Consider the following 16,758-nt stretch of genomic DNA (forward strand, 5'->3'; position numbering starts at 1 on the left):
CATATGTTTTGATCTTTCAGACTTGGCATTGTCGTCAAAATTCTGACCACTCATTCCTTGCGTAGCGCTAGTTGACTAATAAAAATCCTCTTCCCGCCTTTCGTCATTTTAAAAAAAAAGTTGAAGCTACCTAGTAAAACGCATTATTTTTAACGCAATAATAAATGTATAAAGTTCAGTAGAATACTTATATTGCATACAATGCAGCAACGTGACTGGGCGAGGGGAAGAAAGCAAAAACACAACAAAGAGCGCGAGATTTGATTGGTACATTGTTAGCGTACCTGCTTGACTTCCAAAGCGCTTTTTACTCCTTTAGCTGTGTAGAATAGTCAGCGCCCCTTCCTGCCGTCTACAAAACAAAAGACCAGAAACACAGCGCAATCAAATATAAATACAGGAGGCGCCGATCGATACGGGCGGAAAGTAGGAAAAACAGAGACGGGTCTGAGGTACAGGTAGGCCCTGACATTTCATGTAATGGCTAATCTGCAGGAAGTGATGTTGCCAGAATAGCAAGTAGAAGGAAGAAAACATGCATTTCTCTATTGTTGGCATATATCGCCCAGTGCGAGTGTGCCTTCGCGTGGAGACTCCTGGATAACAACAATTAATGACAACTTCCTTAAGAGCATGTCAGCATGGTTTGTATAAAATACAAATGGCTCAGGAAATCACGGCCGTCCTCACACGAAAACTCTGTCTATCTTATTCTGTGTCGGCAAATGCATGGATCCTACTCGCAGTAGCCGCTCTCGTCACGCAAATCGATCGAATATCATTTGACACCACTTTCAGCTCGTCTTGCACGCTTATCACCCAAACAACACCCGCCCATATAATGCAGCTGTCAACATAAAGAAGCTCAAGGGTGCCTGTAGCGTCCCGTACTCGAACACGTGCCGCAGTTCGACGCAAGCTTGCAAATGCGAAACCGAAACCGAACTAAAGAAAAGCAGGAAAACACTCGTCGAAAAGCGACCAATCGCAGCGCAGCGCTGTCCTCTCCGCAGTGGTTCCTTATTAAATCGTGATACGCAGCAGGCGAGGGGATAGCTAGCTCCGGACCGTAAACAATCGTCGCCGAGAGCCAAGTTCGAGCAGTCCGCACCGGTTTCTCCCCGTGGATCGGGCACCTTGGACAGTTTGGTGCGGGGCATGTGAGGCAGCTATCGGCCGATCCAATGTTGCGAGGCCCGCAGCTGCTTCTGCGGCGCTTGCTGCGGCGGCAGCAGCGCGGCCACTGCAGCTCGACGTCTTCGGGACACCCGGCGCCGGCATCCAAGAGTCGGGGCGACTTGTTGTCCCTGCGCCCTGCGGAGCTGGTCGAATTCCTGCGTTCCCGGGGCATCCAGCGCTGCTATGCCGTGTGCGGCGACGGAGGTCGGGTGACCGTGTCGCATCCCGAACTGCAGGAGCTGGCCGACTGGCTCAGTTCGGGCTCCGAGCCGCAGTTCCGTGGCCACGAGGCGGTCCTCATGCAGCTCGGCATTCGCACCGGCTGCCTGCTGACGGCTTTCCTCTGGCGCACCGACCGTGGACAGGCTGTGCGCCGTGCTTCTAATTTTCCCCTAACCGAATGCTCTCTGATCGTTGTCCGGCTCCGTCAAAGGCGTGGCATAGGCTCGCCAAGTGTGGGCTAGTTAGTCAATATGACCCTTCTTGTTCGTTTGATGCGCCTAGAGGCGGAATTGCAGAGCACGCTCGTGATTTGAATGGAATTTGTACGATCGATTTGTGATTGGGCAGCCGGTGCCTCGACTGCGTTTCCGTTGGCTGCTTTCCACCAGCGCGGGGTCACTGACAAATACGAACCTAACGTGTGCACGAGCGGTTTTGCGATTCTGGCCTGCCATAAGGCGGTTTGGTAAAGCGGTTTAATGAATTCGGTCTGTATGCCGCCCACGTCGTATTTCCACATAGTGAGAGCTTAGGAAAACAAGTTTTCCAGGCGCGCCAACATGCTACCGTGTAGAGCTCTGAAGTGGTACAGGTCGCGTCGCTTATGCCCTAAATGTCAGTATTGGCGTCAGCCGCTGTGTTTTTCAGTTTGCCTGAAGCCCCTGACAGTGTATTTGCGGTTCGCCAGTGCAGGTGGCCTGTGACAGTTTCCATTATAGCCAATGTGCTTAAGTCAGGCACTTTGGAGCTTTTGCTTGCTTTATTTAAGCTGGATAGTGCACCATTACACACTGATTTATTTGCTTATAATATTTGCAGGCCATTTAAAGGCGCTGGGTAAAGGAGTTGCACGATAATGAGGATAAAATTTCAGACATGGCCTTGCGTATTCAGGTTGAGGATTCACGTGTTTACTTGTGAAAGCAAGAGGAAATTGTTAATGTGTTTTTAATGAAGCACTTGAGGTGCTGCTGTGGCATCTAATGACCATTAGGGTAAATGGAGTCGTATAATGTCTTGTGATCGTCTATTTTCTAAGCGTCAACCTACTTCCTGCTCGTAGGCAAAATACCTGGACATATTCCAAAATGCTGTGCGAGTTAACTAACGGCACCTCACTCGCAGATATGACCTTCAGTGCGATGCTGCTGTTGCTTCATGAATATCATGCCATTGCAGAAAGATTGCTGTTGGCATGCCGAAGTAGTTTATTACTCTAATGTGGGTTTGTGCAAGTGTCTAGGAAAACAAGCCTGCTTTTATTTTCTTATGTTTTAAGAACTGCTTTATTGGAAAGTGACCACTTCTAATACTATGGTCAATAGTGACCTGGCACTGCTGTGTTTGTAGCTGAGAGCAAAAATAATGCATCAGAACAAATGGGCAGAACAAGCTTGAAATATAATACCAAATTCTTTAATTAGATTTTAAAACCTGTTAGGACTGTAAGGCAGGGTTAGGCATTGGTTTGGTGTATATACGTTTTTTATGTACGGTGTACTTTTTGCTTTTCATACTTCTTGGGGATAGCATTTGCACATTTTTCCTGACGTAGCAAATTTCAGGTACGGAATGAAACGGGTGCCTAACATTTTAGACTTCGGAGTGCTATCTCCATTAACTTCTTTTTTGTCCGTGCTCCAAAACTATTCTGCATAGACAGTGGTTAATTTTCTACTCTGTTTTCGCATGCTTTTACTGCTGTACATGGCATTTGCCGATACACTCTCTTCTTGCACCATGTAGGTGCTGCAATTAAATAGAGTGCCTTTCCTGAGTTTGCTTTTCTCTTCATATAGTATTCCACCACCAAAGTTTCCATAGACTAACTTCAAGTATAAAGTGCTTACAAGTCATGTTCCGTGGACTCCAAAATCAAATTTGACAAAACCAGGGGGAACTTCTCAGTGGAACTTTGACCTATACATCAGACTCATGAAAGAATGATAAAGCCACAACATGAACTGCCTGCATTGCAGGTTATGAACTGAAGACAATTCAGGCAATGAGATCCAAAATCATTGGGCATACATGACTAAGTTTTGTCACAAAGCACCAGATTATGCTTGGCTTTCCACTGTAAAGCTTTCTTCTTTTTTGCATACTATTAGTTGGCACACATGACTCATCATGTTATCATCCCAGCATTCCATTATTTGTGGCAAGTTAAAAAAGAGCATCTGTTGTGCAATTCCAGTATGGAGGCATCCGGCTGCAACCATATTCAAGCGTTGAGCAACTGCTACGGGATGGTCTGCGTCAGTCCACCTTGCTTGGAATAAAAGCTGCCCTGGCCGGCGTCTGGTGTGTTGCCGTCTACGCTGCCTTGAGTTGTCGATGTGATAGTGGTCCTAGCTAGATTGTTGTACAAATATTCCATGCTGCTTGTAGAGTCTACGGTCGCCATAGTGGCGAGAAAGCTATTGAAAGTCTTCCTTTCCATTCGGATATGGAATCAGTGTGATGCTGTTGTTTGCTTGCATGCAAGCTGTTTACGAGGAAGACTTGCATTGTGTGCAGGCTTCCAATCATGACATGGTCATGTTTCAAGCACTTTTGTTATTATGACCACCATGAAAGCTAGAGCTTTCTGCAAAGTTTAAAGGTATCAGTCAGCCAGCCAGGTTCAGATTCACAGTAATGCAGTAAAACTGAGTTGGTACTTGATCCTACGAAAAGGTTGCACTGACTCGACAAGGAGAACAGAAGGGAGATAACACCCATAAGTTTTGAACATATCCCTGGTTTCAAGCATACCTCCTTATATTGCTGATATCTCTCTTGCCTTGCTTTTTCCAAAGTCTAACTTCTCCAAAACATAGACCTTTATTTAGAGGAGCATGTATCTCCTGCATAATGGTGTAGCATCTTAATGTTTAGCTTCAGTGTATGAAAAGGGTATGCAAAACCAATGCCGCAAATGCTACTCTGAGAGGTCTCAAGCTATGCTCCTGAAATGATTGTGTGACACTCCGCACTGAAATTCTTGCAGAGTTCATTCTGTATTCAAGTGTCCAGCTACAGGGTGCATGTTACTAATATTTATTTTTTATGTGCACATGTGTTTGAAATGGTAGTGCCATAGTTCCTGGAAGTCTTGTTTTTTTTCCCTGTCATAATTATGGATTGACAAGGATGTTAATCTAGAGTGTTTACCAGAATTCCCAAGGTGGAATAGATTTACCCATGTGGTTGTGCTTGGGTGGAGGATAATGACCGGCTACTTCCTTATTTGGTTGACAAGGAAGTTGGCCACACAGACATTTTCCTCCCTGTCCTCTAGCTGGGTGTGCCAATTGGTGGTTTGGGCAGGGAACTTTTATTTTCATTATTCTTTTCTGCCCACTCTAATGTGTGTTTTCTAGCTGCCAACTTCTGCTGCTTTTTCAAATGGGGTTCTGTGTAGCACGTGCTGCGCATTAATATCGGCGTTTGTTGTGCAGGCTGGGTGGCGGCAAAGGCATCATTCCGCAGCCAGAGAACCGGCAACATGTTCAACCCGATTTCCGGCAGGCGCTCTTCTTCGACTACGGGGACTTTCTTTCCTCCCTTAACGGCTGCTATGGTGTGTTGTCCCTTCCAGTGTGCTCTTGCTGTCTTGCACAACTGCGGAAAGAACTGCTGTGCTGAAGGTCATGCGGCTAATGTGGTTTTGATTCTTTCTCTAGCAGGTAACCCCTAGTAAAAGGGGTTCTCAATGGAAGTGATCAGAAAAGACGTGCCTGTAGGGGCATGACGCTACGCACTTTTCGATGCATTCTATGTGTTTATGCAGCAGACTCCTCTTACGAATTCAAACTTTCTTAATTCCAGACGTTTGATTATTTGAACTGAATCCTTGGTGCCATCAACATGAAGCGCATTAAAAAGGGCTACCCTTCAACTCTGCCCGTTAATTCCAAAAAACTTTTTATCCTTTTGAGTTTGAATTGTTGAGAGTCGATTGTAAAAGCGCGGTCGTTGTATGTGTATTCAGAAACTACTCATGTTGCCTTTTCAAGCAGCTATCATTACTGTCGCGTAGAGTTAATAATTAGAAATGTCCATTTGAGCTTAGAATCTTTGTGTGCAGTGGCAGGCCTGGATGTCGGCGTAAATAGCCAGGACATGGCTAATGTACATGTGCGCACCCATTGGGCTGTCAACGTGCCAGGAGACATGGGTGGATCTGCCAACGCTTCACCACTGCTGGCCCGAGGTGAAGCTTCACTTTCGCGTGATTATGGGCAACACCACTTGCTTGTTTTATTGTTGCAGATACCTACATCTCCCACAGTGCGTTATTCTAGTGGGGCAACAACAGAAAGTAGGCTGTTGAAAATATTAAAATACAGAAGTAAAAGTCTATGGTGTAGGTATACAGGTAGATGTGAAGAAGTAATTACCAATTGCCGCCGCGGTGGCTGAGTGGTTATGGCGCTCGGCTGCTGGCCTGAAAGACGCGGGTTCGATCCCGGCCGCGGCGGTCGAATTTTGATGGAGGCGAAATCCTAGAGGCCTGTGTGCTGTGCGATGTCAGTGCACGTTAAAGAACCCCAGGTGGTCGAAATTTCTGGAGCCCTTCACTACGGTGTCTCTCATAGCCTGAGTCACTTTGGGACGTTAAACCCCCATAAACCATAAATTAATTACCAATTGACATCCACAGAAGGATGGTCATACAGGTGTAAAGAAAGGCTGTACAGCTCTCTCATGTCTGAACGAAGAATTCGTCTTGGTCAGGGGATAAAACCATAACCGCTACTAATCTGCGACAGTCACTCTACCAGCTGAAATGACAAGGACAGCTAGCAACATAGCTCATGTCACAGCTCAGGAAGATGGGCTTAGGTTTGCAGTAATGACACTTGTGTCTGTATCATTCCACTTTGAAGCGGTGATGTTTGCCAGCAATATTTTTTTTTTCTAGAAATGCATGCTGTCCAGTTCACTTCAGTGATATGGACATGTTTGTGCAAAGCTATCACAAAATTTTGATGTTCCCTGTTCAGAGTTCATTCAGCAGTGTTAGTCTGTGAAGACTTTGAGCAGCTGGCTTTTGGCTGTTCCGTTTATTGATGACTTCTAACAGATTTATTTGATGACAACAGTCTGTTTTGTCATGCTCAGCTCTGCATCTGATCATATGCACATGCTTGTATGTCAGGTTATTGCAGACATCTCATCCATAATAGCCATCACTCCTCTGCAGCTTGGAGCGGTGTGTTTTTGCATGTGTTGTGCTCAGAATAGAGTAAGTGGTAGCCAGTGAGAGCAGTCATTGTAAGCACAGCAAGTGAACGCTGTGGTTCCTCCAATCACAGAAATTAGTGCCCTGGCTTTCTTCTTTGTGAGAGTGAACAAATTGCCGTCTTCTATGCTGGTTTTCACAGGTGTCATCTGTGCCCTGGAGGCCATGTTGGAGCATGCCCAAATGGGTACTCTACGGGGAAAGCGTGTCTGTATTCAGGGTGCTGGAAGCATTGGTAAGTGCTCTTTCCCACTGTGGCTTGTTGAGCATGCTTTTATGTGTACATGTCCAACATTAAGGCATCAACTTCACCTACATGGCGAGCTGCATGGCTACCAAAGGTGTAGGAACAGTTGCTGGAATGGAATTTTGACTTGTTTCCAGATAATAAATTGCATGTTGCAGTTTAGGTGAATAATAATAATTGGTTTTTGGGGAAGTTTCATGTTTTTTAAATGGTCGTGTGTTGTCGTGTCTGTGCAGTGGTGTATCCTGTAGTGTGTGTCGAACAGAGTCACTCCTGGGGCTGTATTTTTTAGCAATTCCTTTTTCTTAGTTCATTCTATTGCTTCCCTATCAGTGGTCTGTCAGGCATACCTTTGACACTGAAGCCAGCAAATGACACTGCTTATTTAGCTATCGATCATGATCACTAGCTTGTAACGACAAATGGTAGAAGTTCAAAAGAAGGAAACAGGAAAAGAGTCGCTACTAAGTATGGCCCACGGTAATGTCGTAGTTGGCTTTTGTTTTCAGTGTTTTTATGGCAAGAGCTGTTGCTGGGACCCCACCCTAATGGTGTCTTCGACTGCTCGCTCCCGCGATCTGGTTAGGATCTGGCAGAGTGGGAGCCGCTCTCGCTCTGAGCGCATAGCGAGAGTAGTCAAGCTGAATGGTCAGCGAGTTTTTAAAGCAGAAGCACAGGAGGCAGAAGGGGGACGTAACTTCCGGAACCACTACGTGGCAGCGCTGCTGATGTCAACAGTAGCTGCACGTAAGGTCCCTTGATTACATTTAGCCGCACGTGGTCGCACATAGTTTGCATCGCGGTCGCCGCTTAGCCTGTATTGATCGCTACCCCGGCTTTCCGTCCCACGGGACGCTCATTTTTCGAACATCGCCTTGTGGATAGCGCTGTCGTCCTCATCTGAGCTGCTGCTGCAATCGCTGTTGTCATGCGACAGCAACACAGATCGCGTTCCTAGCGTATATGCTTATCCGGCGTTCCTTGAACATTTTGCCTCACACAGCGCGGCACCCGCAAAACACAACGCAGCAAGCGTGACTGCGTCAGAAGCCTACACTTGCTTCTGCCTACGCGTAGGGAACGCCGAGGCCTCGCACAGCTTTCGCGAAATGGCGGAAGTGGCTCTGTCACGGGGACACATCTTGGAGCGCATCGGAGCGCTCTGAGCTGGAGGCGAGCGCTCACAAAGAACCAGCCGAATGTAGTCGGAGCAGCCGGTTTCGACCAGCCAAATGTGCGGTCGCCTCTCAGAGCGCTCTAGAGCGATCTAAAGCGACCAGTCGAAGACACCATAAGTGATCATGTAATCGAAGCCCATTGTAGTAGCTGTTGTAGTAATCCGCTAGCCAAGGCAAGCCAAACTAAGAGCCAAGCCAAGGCCTAGCAGAGAAGAAAGTGGGGAGAATGGAGCGATATCACTGCACTCACCAAATGTTTTAGCTAAGCTGCCTATGCATCAGCCGATCCTTTCTGCAGTTACAACATTTCTGTGTGCTTTAACCATGCTATTGTGTAATTTTCAGCGTTCTATGAGAAGTGTTGAAAATATTCGATCTACAATGGCACCATCGAGAAGCATCTTATGATCAAGGCTTACCGTCAGTTGCTGTCTGTGGGTTTTGCTCACTGTAGGTAAGCGTTGGATTCTGTGGTTACAGGACGTGAAGTGGCGCTCAACCTCGCGGACCACGGGTTGGCGCAGCTTCATGTCACTGACGTCTACCAGAAACGCTGCGATGACATCGCCGACCTACTTACGCCAAAGGTAGGTGCAACAACACTGTTCCTCGAGGTTGCTTTGCAAAGGATTTTGTGTCTTGTTCTTCACCACGATGAAGGAGCTCCAAGGTATAATGCCCATCTGGTGTCTGGCACCCTTAACTGGATAAGCATTTAACCACATTGTAAATATCAGCACCAACAGCTCAGTTTTACGTAGCCGTAGCCAATGCAGGATTGACTGCCTCCATGAAATAGTACATGCGGAGGCAGCATTACTCTCGGCTGCTTTTGTCTTAGTCATTTTTGTAGTTTAGAAAAACTTAACCACTTAATGGCAGTAAATGCAATTGTAGCTTGGCCATCCAGGTAATAGAATGTGAAAAACAAGGTGCATTTTGATTCTTAGAATATTCAGGTCCCTTTCCCTCATAGTGCAGATTATAGAGAATGACAAAGGAAATAGGCACTGATTTGTGAAGAGAGTTTGCGACTGTTATCATTTCATTAATTTCATCCTTTCCTTAATGCTGTACAATTTGTCCTCTTCTTTACGCAGCTTGGCAACCGGCTACAAGTATCACGTGTACCCCTTGGAGATCTGAGCCTGCTGTCCGAGCCTTGTGACATTTTCGTGCCCTGCGCTGTGCCCCATGTAGGTATTGCATGACCTACCGCACCACTATATTCTCGAGCGATTGTGTACTTTCGCTTTCGTGTGATGCAGCATCAAGTGCAGTTGCCTTGTTGGTGCAAACGGCATCTGATTATATATTCCCATGTTTCTGCTACTAGCAAGTACCGTCAAATATGATGTGCCAGGCCCCTTGGAATACGCCTGGCTGGTCTGTACTTGGCCTTAAAAGTGGGACTTGCATGCTTCTGTGGAATTGTCAAGAGTATTTGTCCAGTGACTTCAGGGAAACCCCTAAAGTCTGAAGTAATAAGTTAGGGTGACAAAGGGAGGCTGTGCTGTAAAAACTGCGCAGGAAGCTTCTATCCCATGCCATGAATTGCCTCCACTGAATGTGCCATTTTCCGTAATGCTGTCATGCTGTTTGGTTACATTTTTGTGAAAGCCAAAGAGCAATTATATGCAAATGTGGCAATGTCGCATAACATGGATGAGTGTTTGGAGCATCCCTTTGAACCGAGGTGATGGGTGCCACCAAATTTAATATTTTTTTATATATTGTAAAAGACTGGAGCTGGGAGAAGAGGACAAGGAAGTGACATTAAAGGCTAGGCATCCGAGGGACGGCTGCATCTCAGCTTCAGTCCTTTACGATAGATATATATATTCTGGAGACCTCCACTGTGGCAGCACCTCTTTCTTCCTTCACTCCCTTCTTCATCCCTTCCCTTACAGCTCAGTCAGTTACTGCATCATTTCCTGTCTTCAAAAACCAATATCTTTATGAAAATGTTGAATCCGGAAAAAAAGTGCTGAGGCAAGGTGTGGGTTTCTGTGCCTTTTCTGTTCAGTTGTTTTGTCAGCGCGAGACTTTCATTTGTCAGGTTGTCTGTGTCACTATCCACAGCTTTAATCGTGATGGAAGACAACAGTCAAGGCGTCGAGTTGCACAGTGAAGTCTCATTTCAGATCCTGACACCGGAAAGCATCCCCCGGGTGGAAGCCAAGATCGTGTGTGGTCCTGTGAATGAACAGCGGCTCTCGGACGCCGACTGCGACCTCTTGGACGAGCACGGCGTCCTGTATGTGCCGGAGTACCTCTTCAACCGCATGGTGCGCATCCCCCTCGCTTTGCTCACTACTTGTTTATTTGCAGCGCTGTGTCTAATTCGTTGACTCACATGTGAGCTAACTCGTGCTTGCCAATTCCATGGTCATTGATGCATCTGCTGACACTGTGCTAAGCTTGCAGAAAGTGTACTTGTTCGTAGGAGTTCAGCTGCCAGTTTGCTCTAATGCATCGGCTTGTTCTGAGCGCCTGATTCATGTGACACCTTTTAGTTACTGGACCTAGTTTTAATTTTTAGACTTTCATGCTTTTCTCAATTATGACCGACATTTGCGGCTAAATTCATTTAACTGAGAGGTCTTAATTTTATAACCTTGCTGCATGTTGGTAAAGCAGTTAAAATTTGAGGTTTCTTGGTTGCCAAATTTTTATATCTTACTGTGGAAGCAGGAGCTCGTTTCCATAAATGGTTTATTGTATTGTGGACTTGCATGCTGCTGAAAAATTAAGTTCACTTTGTCAGCAACCAAAGGCACTTCACAATGGCTCATGGCTGCAGCCTTGCAGGAGTGCAATGTGAAAGGCTTGGCCATGTTGCAAGGTGTCGTTTCTGGCAGGTGCTTTATCAGTTGTTTGCGTCTGTGGATGCTTGTGCTGAGGCTGCGTGAAGGTAAAAAAAGGCAAATAGGTTTCACAAAACGTGCAAGTAGCTCGAACTTGAGAGGTGCATGCGTCTGTGCTTTACAAAGTGACGGAGTATCTGCTCATGTGAGCTTGTCATGCAGATGGCATGTCTTCCAAGATTCAGCATCTTATCTTCCGTTTACCTCTTCACAGAAATTATTACTGACACATGTCCTTACTGCATGTGTTCGGTGGAGTTATGTGTGCCACTATTGAGCCATTTGGTTTTTCATATTGAAAGCTTGCCAAAGCTGAGTCAGCTCTCTTATCGTTCATCTGTTGTCTCTGTACATTACGAGTTTCCAATGTGGAACTGTCTTGAATTGTGGCTGCTTGCTAGATCGGACATTTGACACCCACTGCCTGCAATAGGTGGCTTCATGATGTTGGTACTGGCATCGAAAAACTGTGGCTCTTTGATTTACCGTATTTACACGACAGTAACTTGACTCGAATATAAGTCGACCCCACCACTTCATATTTCTGAAAAAAAAAAAAAGAACGTTTACACTTGGCCTTTAATAATAGAATGTGATAGCACTATCCTGCGGCCTCTGCTTATCGGCTGCCGCGCGCAGCAGCGCCTGTGGGCACATTCATAAACAAAAATGTATTAGTCACTGGACTACTTGTCCACACTTGCGCCGTCGTCCTCACTAGCACTGCCATCGTGATCGCTGCCACGGTCCCACAGTTCGTCGTTCTCGTGCAGCGAAATCCCGCACTTCGCAAACAGCCACATCACGGCATTGCGTGGAACAACTGAAAATTTTGCCTCTCTGCAGCTGCCACACCTGATCACGCGTTGCGAATGTCGAACTTGCAGCCCGGCACCCAGTTGTTCGTTTCTTCAGCGTAAAGAATGACAGCCATCTCGAATGTAGCTGTGAACGAGCGCCGTTTGCTTACCGGACCCGGAGCACAAATGACGAATGGCGAAGCACTACATTAATCACTTGTGAAACGCGGTCGGCAGTAGTCAAATGCGTCAGAGCCAAAGAGAAACTACGCGTGAGCGGTGTCGGCTTTTCTGTCGGCTGTCTACACTACCTGGCACCGCTGCGTTTCTGAGTGGGGGTGCCGCCGCCACTGGAACAGCTGCCCTTCCATCAACTATCGGCGCTCAAGGGAGCACTGAGTGCGCTGTTGAAAGTACACCAAAAAAAAAAAACTTGGACGATGCTTGTTAAGAGTAGAACGTGAATGTGTTATCGGCCGCCGCCGGTTATCAGCAGACACAATCTGCGGCCACGTATGGGCAGTGCGCTGGTGCTGGTTTGCTGCTTATCGACTTCCACCATCGGCCGCCTCGCGCGGGTTGGGGATGCTGGTTTTGCGCATTGACTTAGCAGCTGCTCAAGGCCAGCACGAAGAGTGATGCGACGGAGCTGCACAGCAAAAATTCAGCCACTCTGTACCATGCCTGATATCTCGTTTGTCTCGCCTTTATTTATGGTGAGATGCCTTGGTTTCGATTTTAAGTCCCCCCCCCCCCCCCCCACACACACTTTGGATTTTCAAACTTTGAAAAATAGGCCGACTTACAATCGTGCAAATACGGTATGTTCTTGTGATGTGATAAGGCTGATGAGACTAAATTTTAATTGACAGTGAATAACTTCACAGCTTTACTACATTCGAGCGTTTTGTGGAATGATTACCGCTGTGTTTTAAAGAAATCAAGATAATGGACCATCTCTACTCTTGTGCAGTTAGCATCGGCCATTCCCTCCTTATAAGAGGATTACAGTGTGCTGCTTACTCACACAGCTTGCCACTTGTGTTTGTGGCCTTGCATAGACATGAAAAGTCATGTCTGTCAAAATGCAACCGCCTGTGGCAGTTAAGTGCAAGTTAGGTACTCTTCAGTTGCCTCTTAGAATGGCTGACTATACGAGCATTTGTAGTTATTTTTGCCTTGAAAAAGAACAATCAGTTTTTCGTCTCTTGTTTGCAAGGCTATTTAAAATAGCTGGGCATTGTTAAGAGGAAGAATTTCGATTGAGGCACTCGTTTCTTTAATAGTACAGGCTTGTAGTCTTCAAAATTTTATTTTTATATCTACATGGAAATACAGTAGAATGTCAGTGATACAAATCCCACGGAGGTCGCGAAAAAATTTGTATCATCCAAGCATTTTCTATGCAGAAGCATAGAAAATGTGTTCACGCAGATCTGTTTATGGCTGCCAGGATTTATGCGCAGCCGTTCAGCCACAGCTCGCTACTTGTGGTGCGTACAGCACGACTGGCGACCGTGACGTCGGCGATTCGTGGGCCACGCACCGTCGCTCACTGCTAGCAGTGCGCACCGCATGGTTAGCGATCATACCGTTGGTGATGTACATGCAGCAATTAGTGCTGCTCGAAGGTATGGTCATGGCTCCTGCACTCGTATCATCCGTAGTGGTGGAGGAGAGAGGTCGGAACGTCCAGAATTCCGCACATTGTACACAAAGCACACTGGCTGGGGAATGTTATGAATTTGTATCACTGAAACTCTATTGTATATCTGAAAATTCAGTCAGTTGTGCCATTTCTAGTCTTTAAAGCAAACAAAATGAGCACCTCGAGGTACACTGGATATGGTACTGTTACATTGATTATGCGAGTGTTCCGAAACTCTTACTCATGATATAGTCACAGAGCATAGAAGATTGCACTGTAAAAACTGTCAGCTTCTGGTACTTTTAGAGACTTATAGTTGACAAATAGTGACATCGAACATATTGATTCATGTTTGCCGACTGTGAATAAAGCTCCCATGTGGGAGCTGATATCTTAATCAATTTTTGTCTTTTGGCTGGCAACATTTCATATCCTGGTCATGCGCCATCCTGGCCATAAATGGGCTTCCGCCAAACTCCCGATTTCGAGTCCGATGGTTGGCCTTATAGAATCCCCCACCCCGCGTTATCCTCTTAGCTCATTCCCAGATTTTGTGCCATCAGTGTCAGCGCCATCCACAGCACAGACTTTAAAAGTGCACCAAACATTTGCGTTACACAGTCGCAACTGTCTGTTAATTAAAGAAAAATAGAAATGCAGTAATTTTAGCACTTATTTATAATAAGGAGATTAACGACCTAAATCGCAATTCTCTTTCTCCCAGTTCCTAGATATTCACTTGCCTTTTAAATGGATGTTTCGCTTCAACTAGCTCAGCAGCTGTCAACCATTTTTTACCTCCAGTCTAGTTTGATAGGATCTAATGACAGGCCGCTAAGCAAAGAACTCTAACCGGTTTCATTCAAAGGAGGTCACACTGCACAAATGAACCCATTCTAAGAGTCCAGTTAAGTGTTATTTTTACCTGCCGTCCAAGTTACGGCTAGTATGAAGTTGATTGTCATTCCATGCGTGACAGTGCCATGCACAAAGCAGACTGGTGTTCGGCACCCTGTAGGAGTGAAAGACTTGAGGGGCAGTTCTGTCGAAGTTAAACACTGATGCCTTCCTTGTTTTTGCAGGCGGTGGTGAGCTCGGCATACGAGATGTACGGACGCATGCAGCCCGACCCCGAGATGGAGAAACACTTTGGCCGCAGCTGGGAGCACTCGGTGAGGCTGAAGTACAAGACCCCGTAACTGGCGTCCACTCTGTACATTTGCATTCACACTTGCACACATTCACACATTTTGATTCAGACTATAGTCAGCTCCTACCTGTATTTCTTCCTGTCCCTTTCTGACTTAATTTATTGTCTTAATAGCCTCTTCTGCATCGTTAAAGGGGGGTAGTGGACAAATTTAAGTTGGTGTGCATCGATAAATAACTACGCTGTGACGACGACGCTGCTTAGACTAAAAACAGAACTTTTGTAAGTTATAGAAGGCCAGAAAAAAAGTAATAGAGGTGTCGCCACCATCGGCCGCTTCCAAAAGCAAACTGCAGTGAAGTCAAAAATTTTTTTTTTTCCTAACATGGATTCCGGAGGCTTGAGCTACACCACCATCTGCTCTGAACAGTGGTCACAGGCTGCTTTTCAATCTTGATGTCAGAAGTTTTGAATCACATGGTGGGACTACGTTTAAATTTTCTGTCGGACAAACATAAATGCAATTAGAAAGAGCCATAGAATCAGTTTTTACAAATAAAAAATGTTGGATGGAGTTGTTACTGCTGTCTCTTTAATGATTAAAGGGGAATGATTAGAGGGGAATTTTAAAGAAATCAAAATCGTAAATCTTCAGGGAACATGCATCTTTGCATGCGGATTCCAAATGTGTAATTTAATTATATGCAAGACAACTCCTTGTGAACTTATGTAATATGTTAGGAAAAAGAAAAAGAGCATAAGCTGCAGCACGGTGACATTGTGTTAACCATTTGGGAAATCGTATGTGGCATGCCCCTGTACCTGCCTGCTAGCAGTGGCGAGAATTGAAACCCCCCGAGGCAAGAAATGGCATTGACAAAATGGATTTCAGAAATCCTACAAATGAGGCTAACAGTTTGGTGTTAACTAAAATTAGTCTTATAATTACTGTACAAGTGAACACATGGAGTATACTGCACTTTGTAGGCTACTCTTGTAGGCTAGCAACAGCAGATTATGTGGCAGCTTTGTGCTGTTCAGTGAACCATGGCATCTACTGGGTATGCTGGCTTTACTGGAAGACATGCTTTACTCTTTAGGTAGTGTCCACTTCTTCGTGGCCATAGTGTATTTTAACTTTTTATTCTACGCGTTACTATCGAGGTATTATTAGTTACATTTCAAACATACAAGCCTTTCTGTGGCAAGCTGCACAGAACCATCTCAAATCAGAGATCCGAAATGGAAGACTTTTTTTTTTCAGCTTTTTTTGATGTGTGTGTATTTTATAAGGGCTATAAAGAAAGCTGAATTATTTGCATAATGAATTCTCCTTACAGAACTGAGCCAATGGGAGCTTGAGACACTGAATTCAGTGTAAGTTACAATGCAAACGTTTCAGGACCTATCACAAATGGCGTTATTAATCATCATGCAGCATTGAATTTTCTTCAGTGCAGTCATGCACTTCTCGAATAAAAAATCTGAAATTTCGAAAATTTTTTCCCTGCATACTGTATAATAAATTGTGACATATATTAGTGCGGGCACAAAAAAAAAGAAAACATTGCCCAGCCCGCATCGCCTGAGGCACAACGGGCTAATAAATTGTGACAGAAGGAATTATGCAGTAGGCCTACTTACTGGCATGATGAGCTACCACTTAGAGATTCCCTGTTATTCGAAGGCTGCCTGTGACAGCCACAACAAGGTGCTGATTTAAAGTCTACATTCCCCACACGTTGCAGATCGGGAATCTGGTGCGACACGTCCTACGCGAGTCAGCGGAGCGTGGTTGCAGCACGGTGGCTGTGGCCGATGAGCTGGCCGAGCGTTGGTCACGGCAGTTGCACCCGCTCTGGCCTGGGCGTGCGCGGGCGCTGCTCGCTGCCTTGCTGGCGCACGGCTGGCACCGGGGTCGAGACTTCTGGCGCCAGAGGCACAACTTCCCGAACACACACGGGTATGCTGGATGAACCAGCATCTATTTACACGGGGCGTAAGAGCAGCGAATAAAGCGATATTCTTTTTTTTTTTGCCGCATCTAGGCGAGTGCTTGTTTCTGTGCAAGACTGCGGGTATACTGTGCACTGGCAGCGACAGTGCAGTGTACACCGTGCAGATTTTTTCTTAAACATACACAAGATAGTTTGTGCACGTCTGCAGCAGTGCAGCTTATTAAGTACTATCATCAGCACCAAGTGAAACTTGAACTGCAAAACAGGGCCTTGGTTGAG

General features: G+C 45.8%; 1 protein-coding gene across 1 annotated transcript; it reads left to right on the forward strand.

Moving 5' to 3' along the window:
• Positions 1-1,015: 1,015 nt before the first annotated feature.
• LOC144106731 (phenylalanine dehydrogenase-like) lies at positions 1,016-16,562 on the forward strand. The gene is made up of 10 exons (XM_077639577.1): positions 1,016-1,547; positions 3,599-3,705; positions 4,845-4,966; positions 5,474-5,599; positions 6,774-6,866; positions 8,537-8,643; positions 9,157-9,252; positions 10,201-10,344; positions 14,454-14,543; positions 16,270-16,562. The coding sequence occupies exons 1-10, from the start codon at positions 1,185-1,187 to the stop codon at positions 16,495-16,497; spliced, it is 1,476 nt and encodes a 491-aa protein (XP_077495703.1). The 5' UTR covers positions 1,016-1,184; the 3' UTR covers positions 16,498-16,562.
• Positions 16,563-16,758: the final 196 nt, after the last annotated feature.

Source organism: Amblyomma americanum, chromosome 10, assembly GCF_052857255.1.
Source record: "Amblyomma americanum isolate KBUSLIRL-KWMA chromosome 10, ASM5285725v1, whole genome shotgun sequence".
Lineage (NCBI taxonomy): Eukaryota > Metazoa > Arthropoda > Arachnida > Ixodida > Ixodidae > Amblyomma > Amblyomma americanum.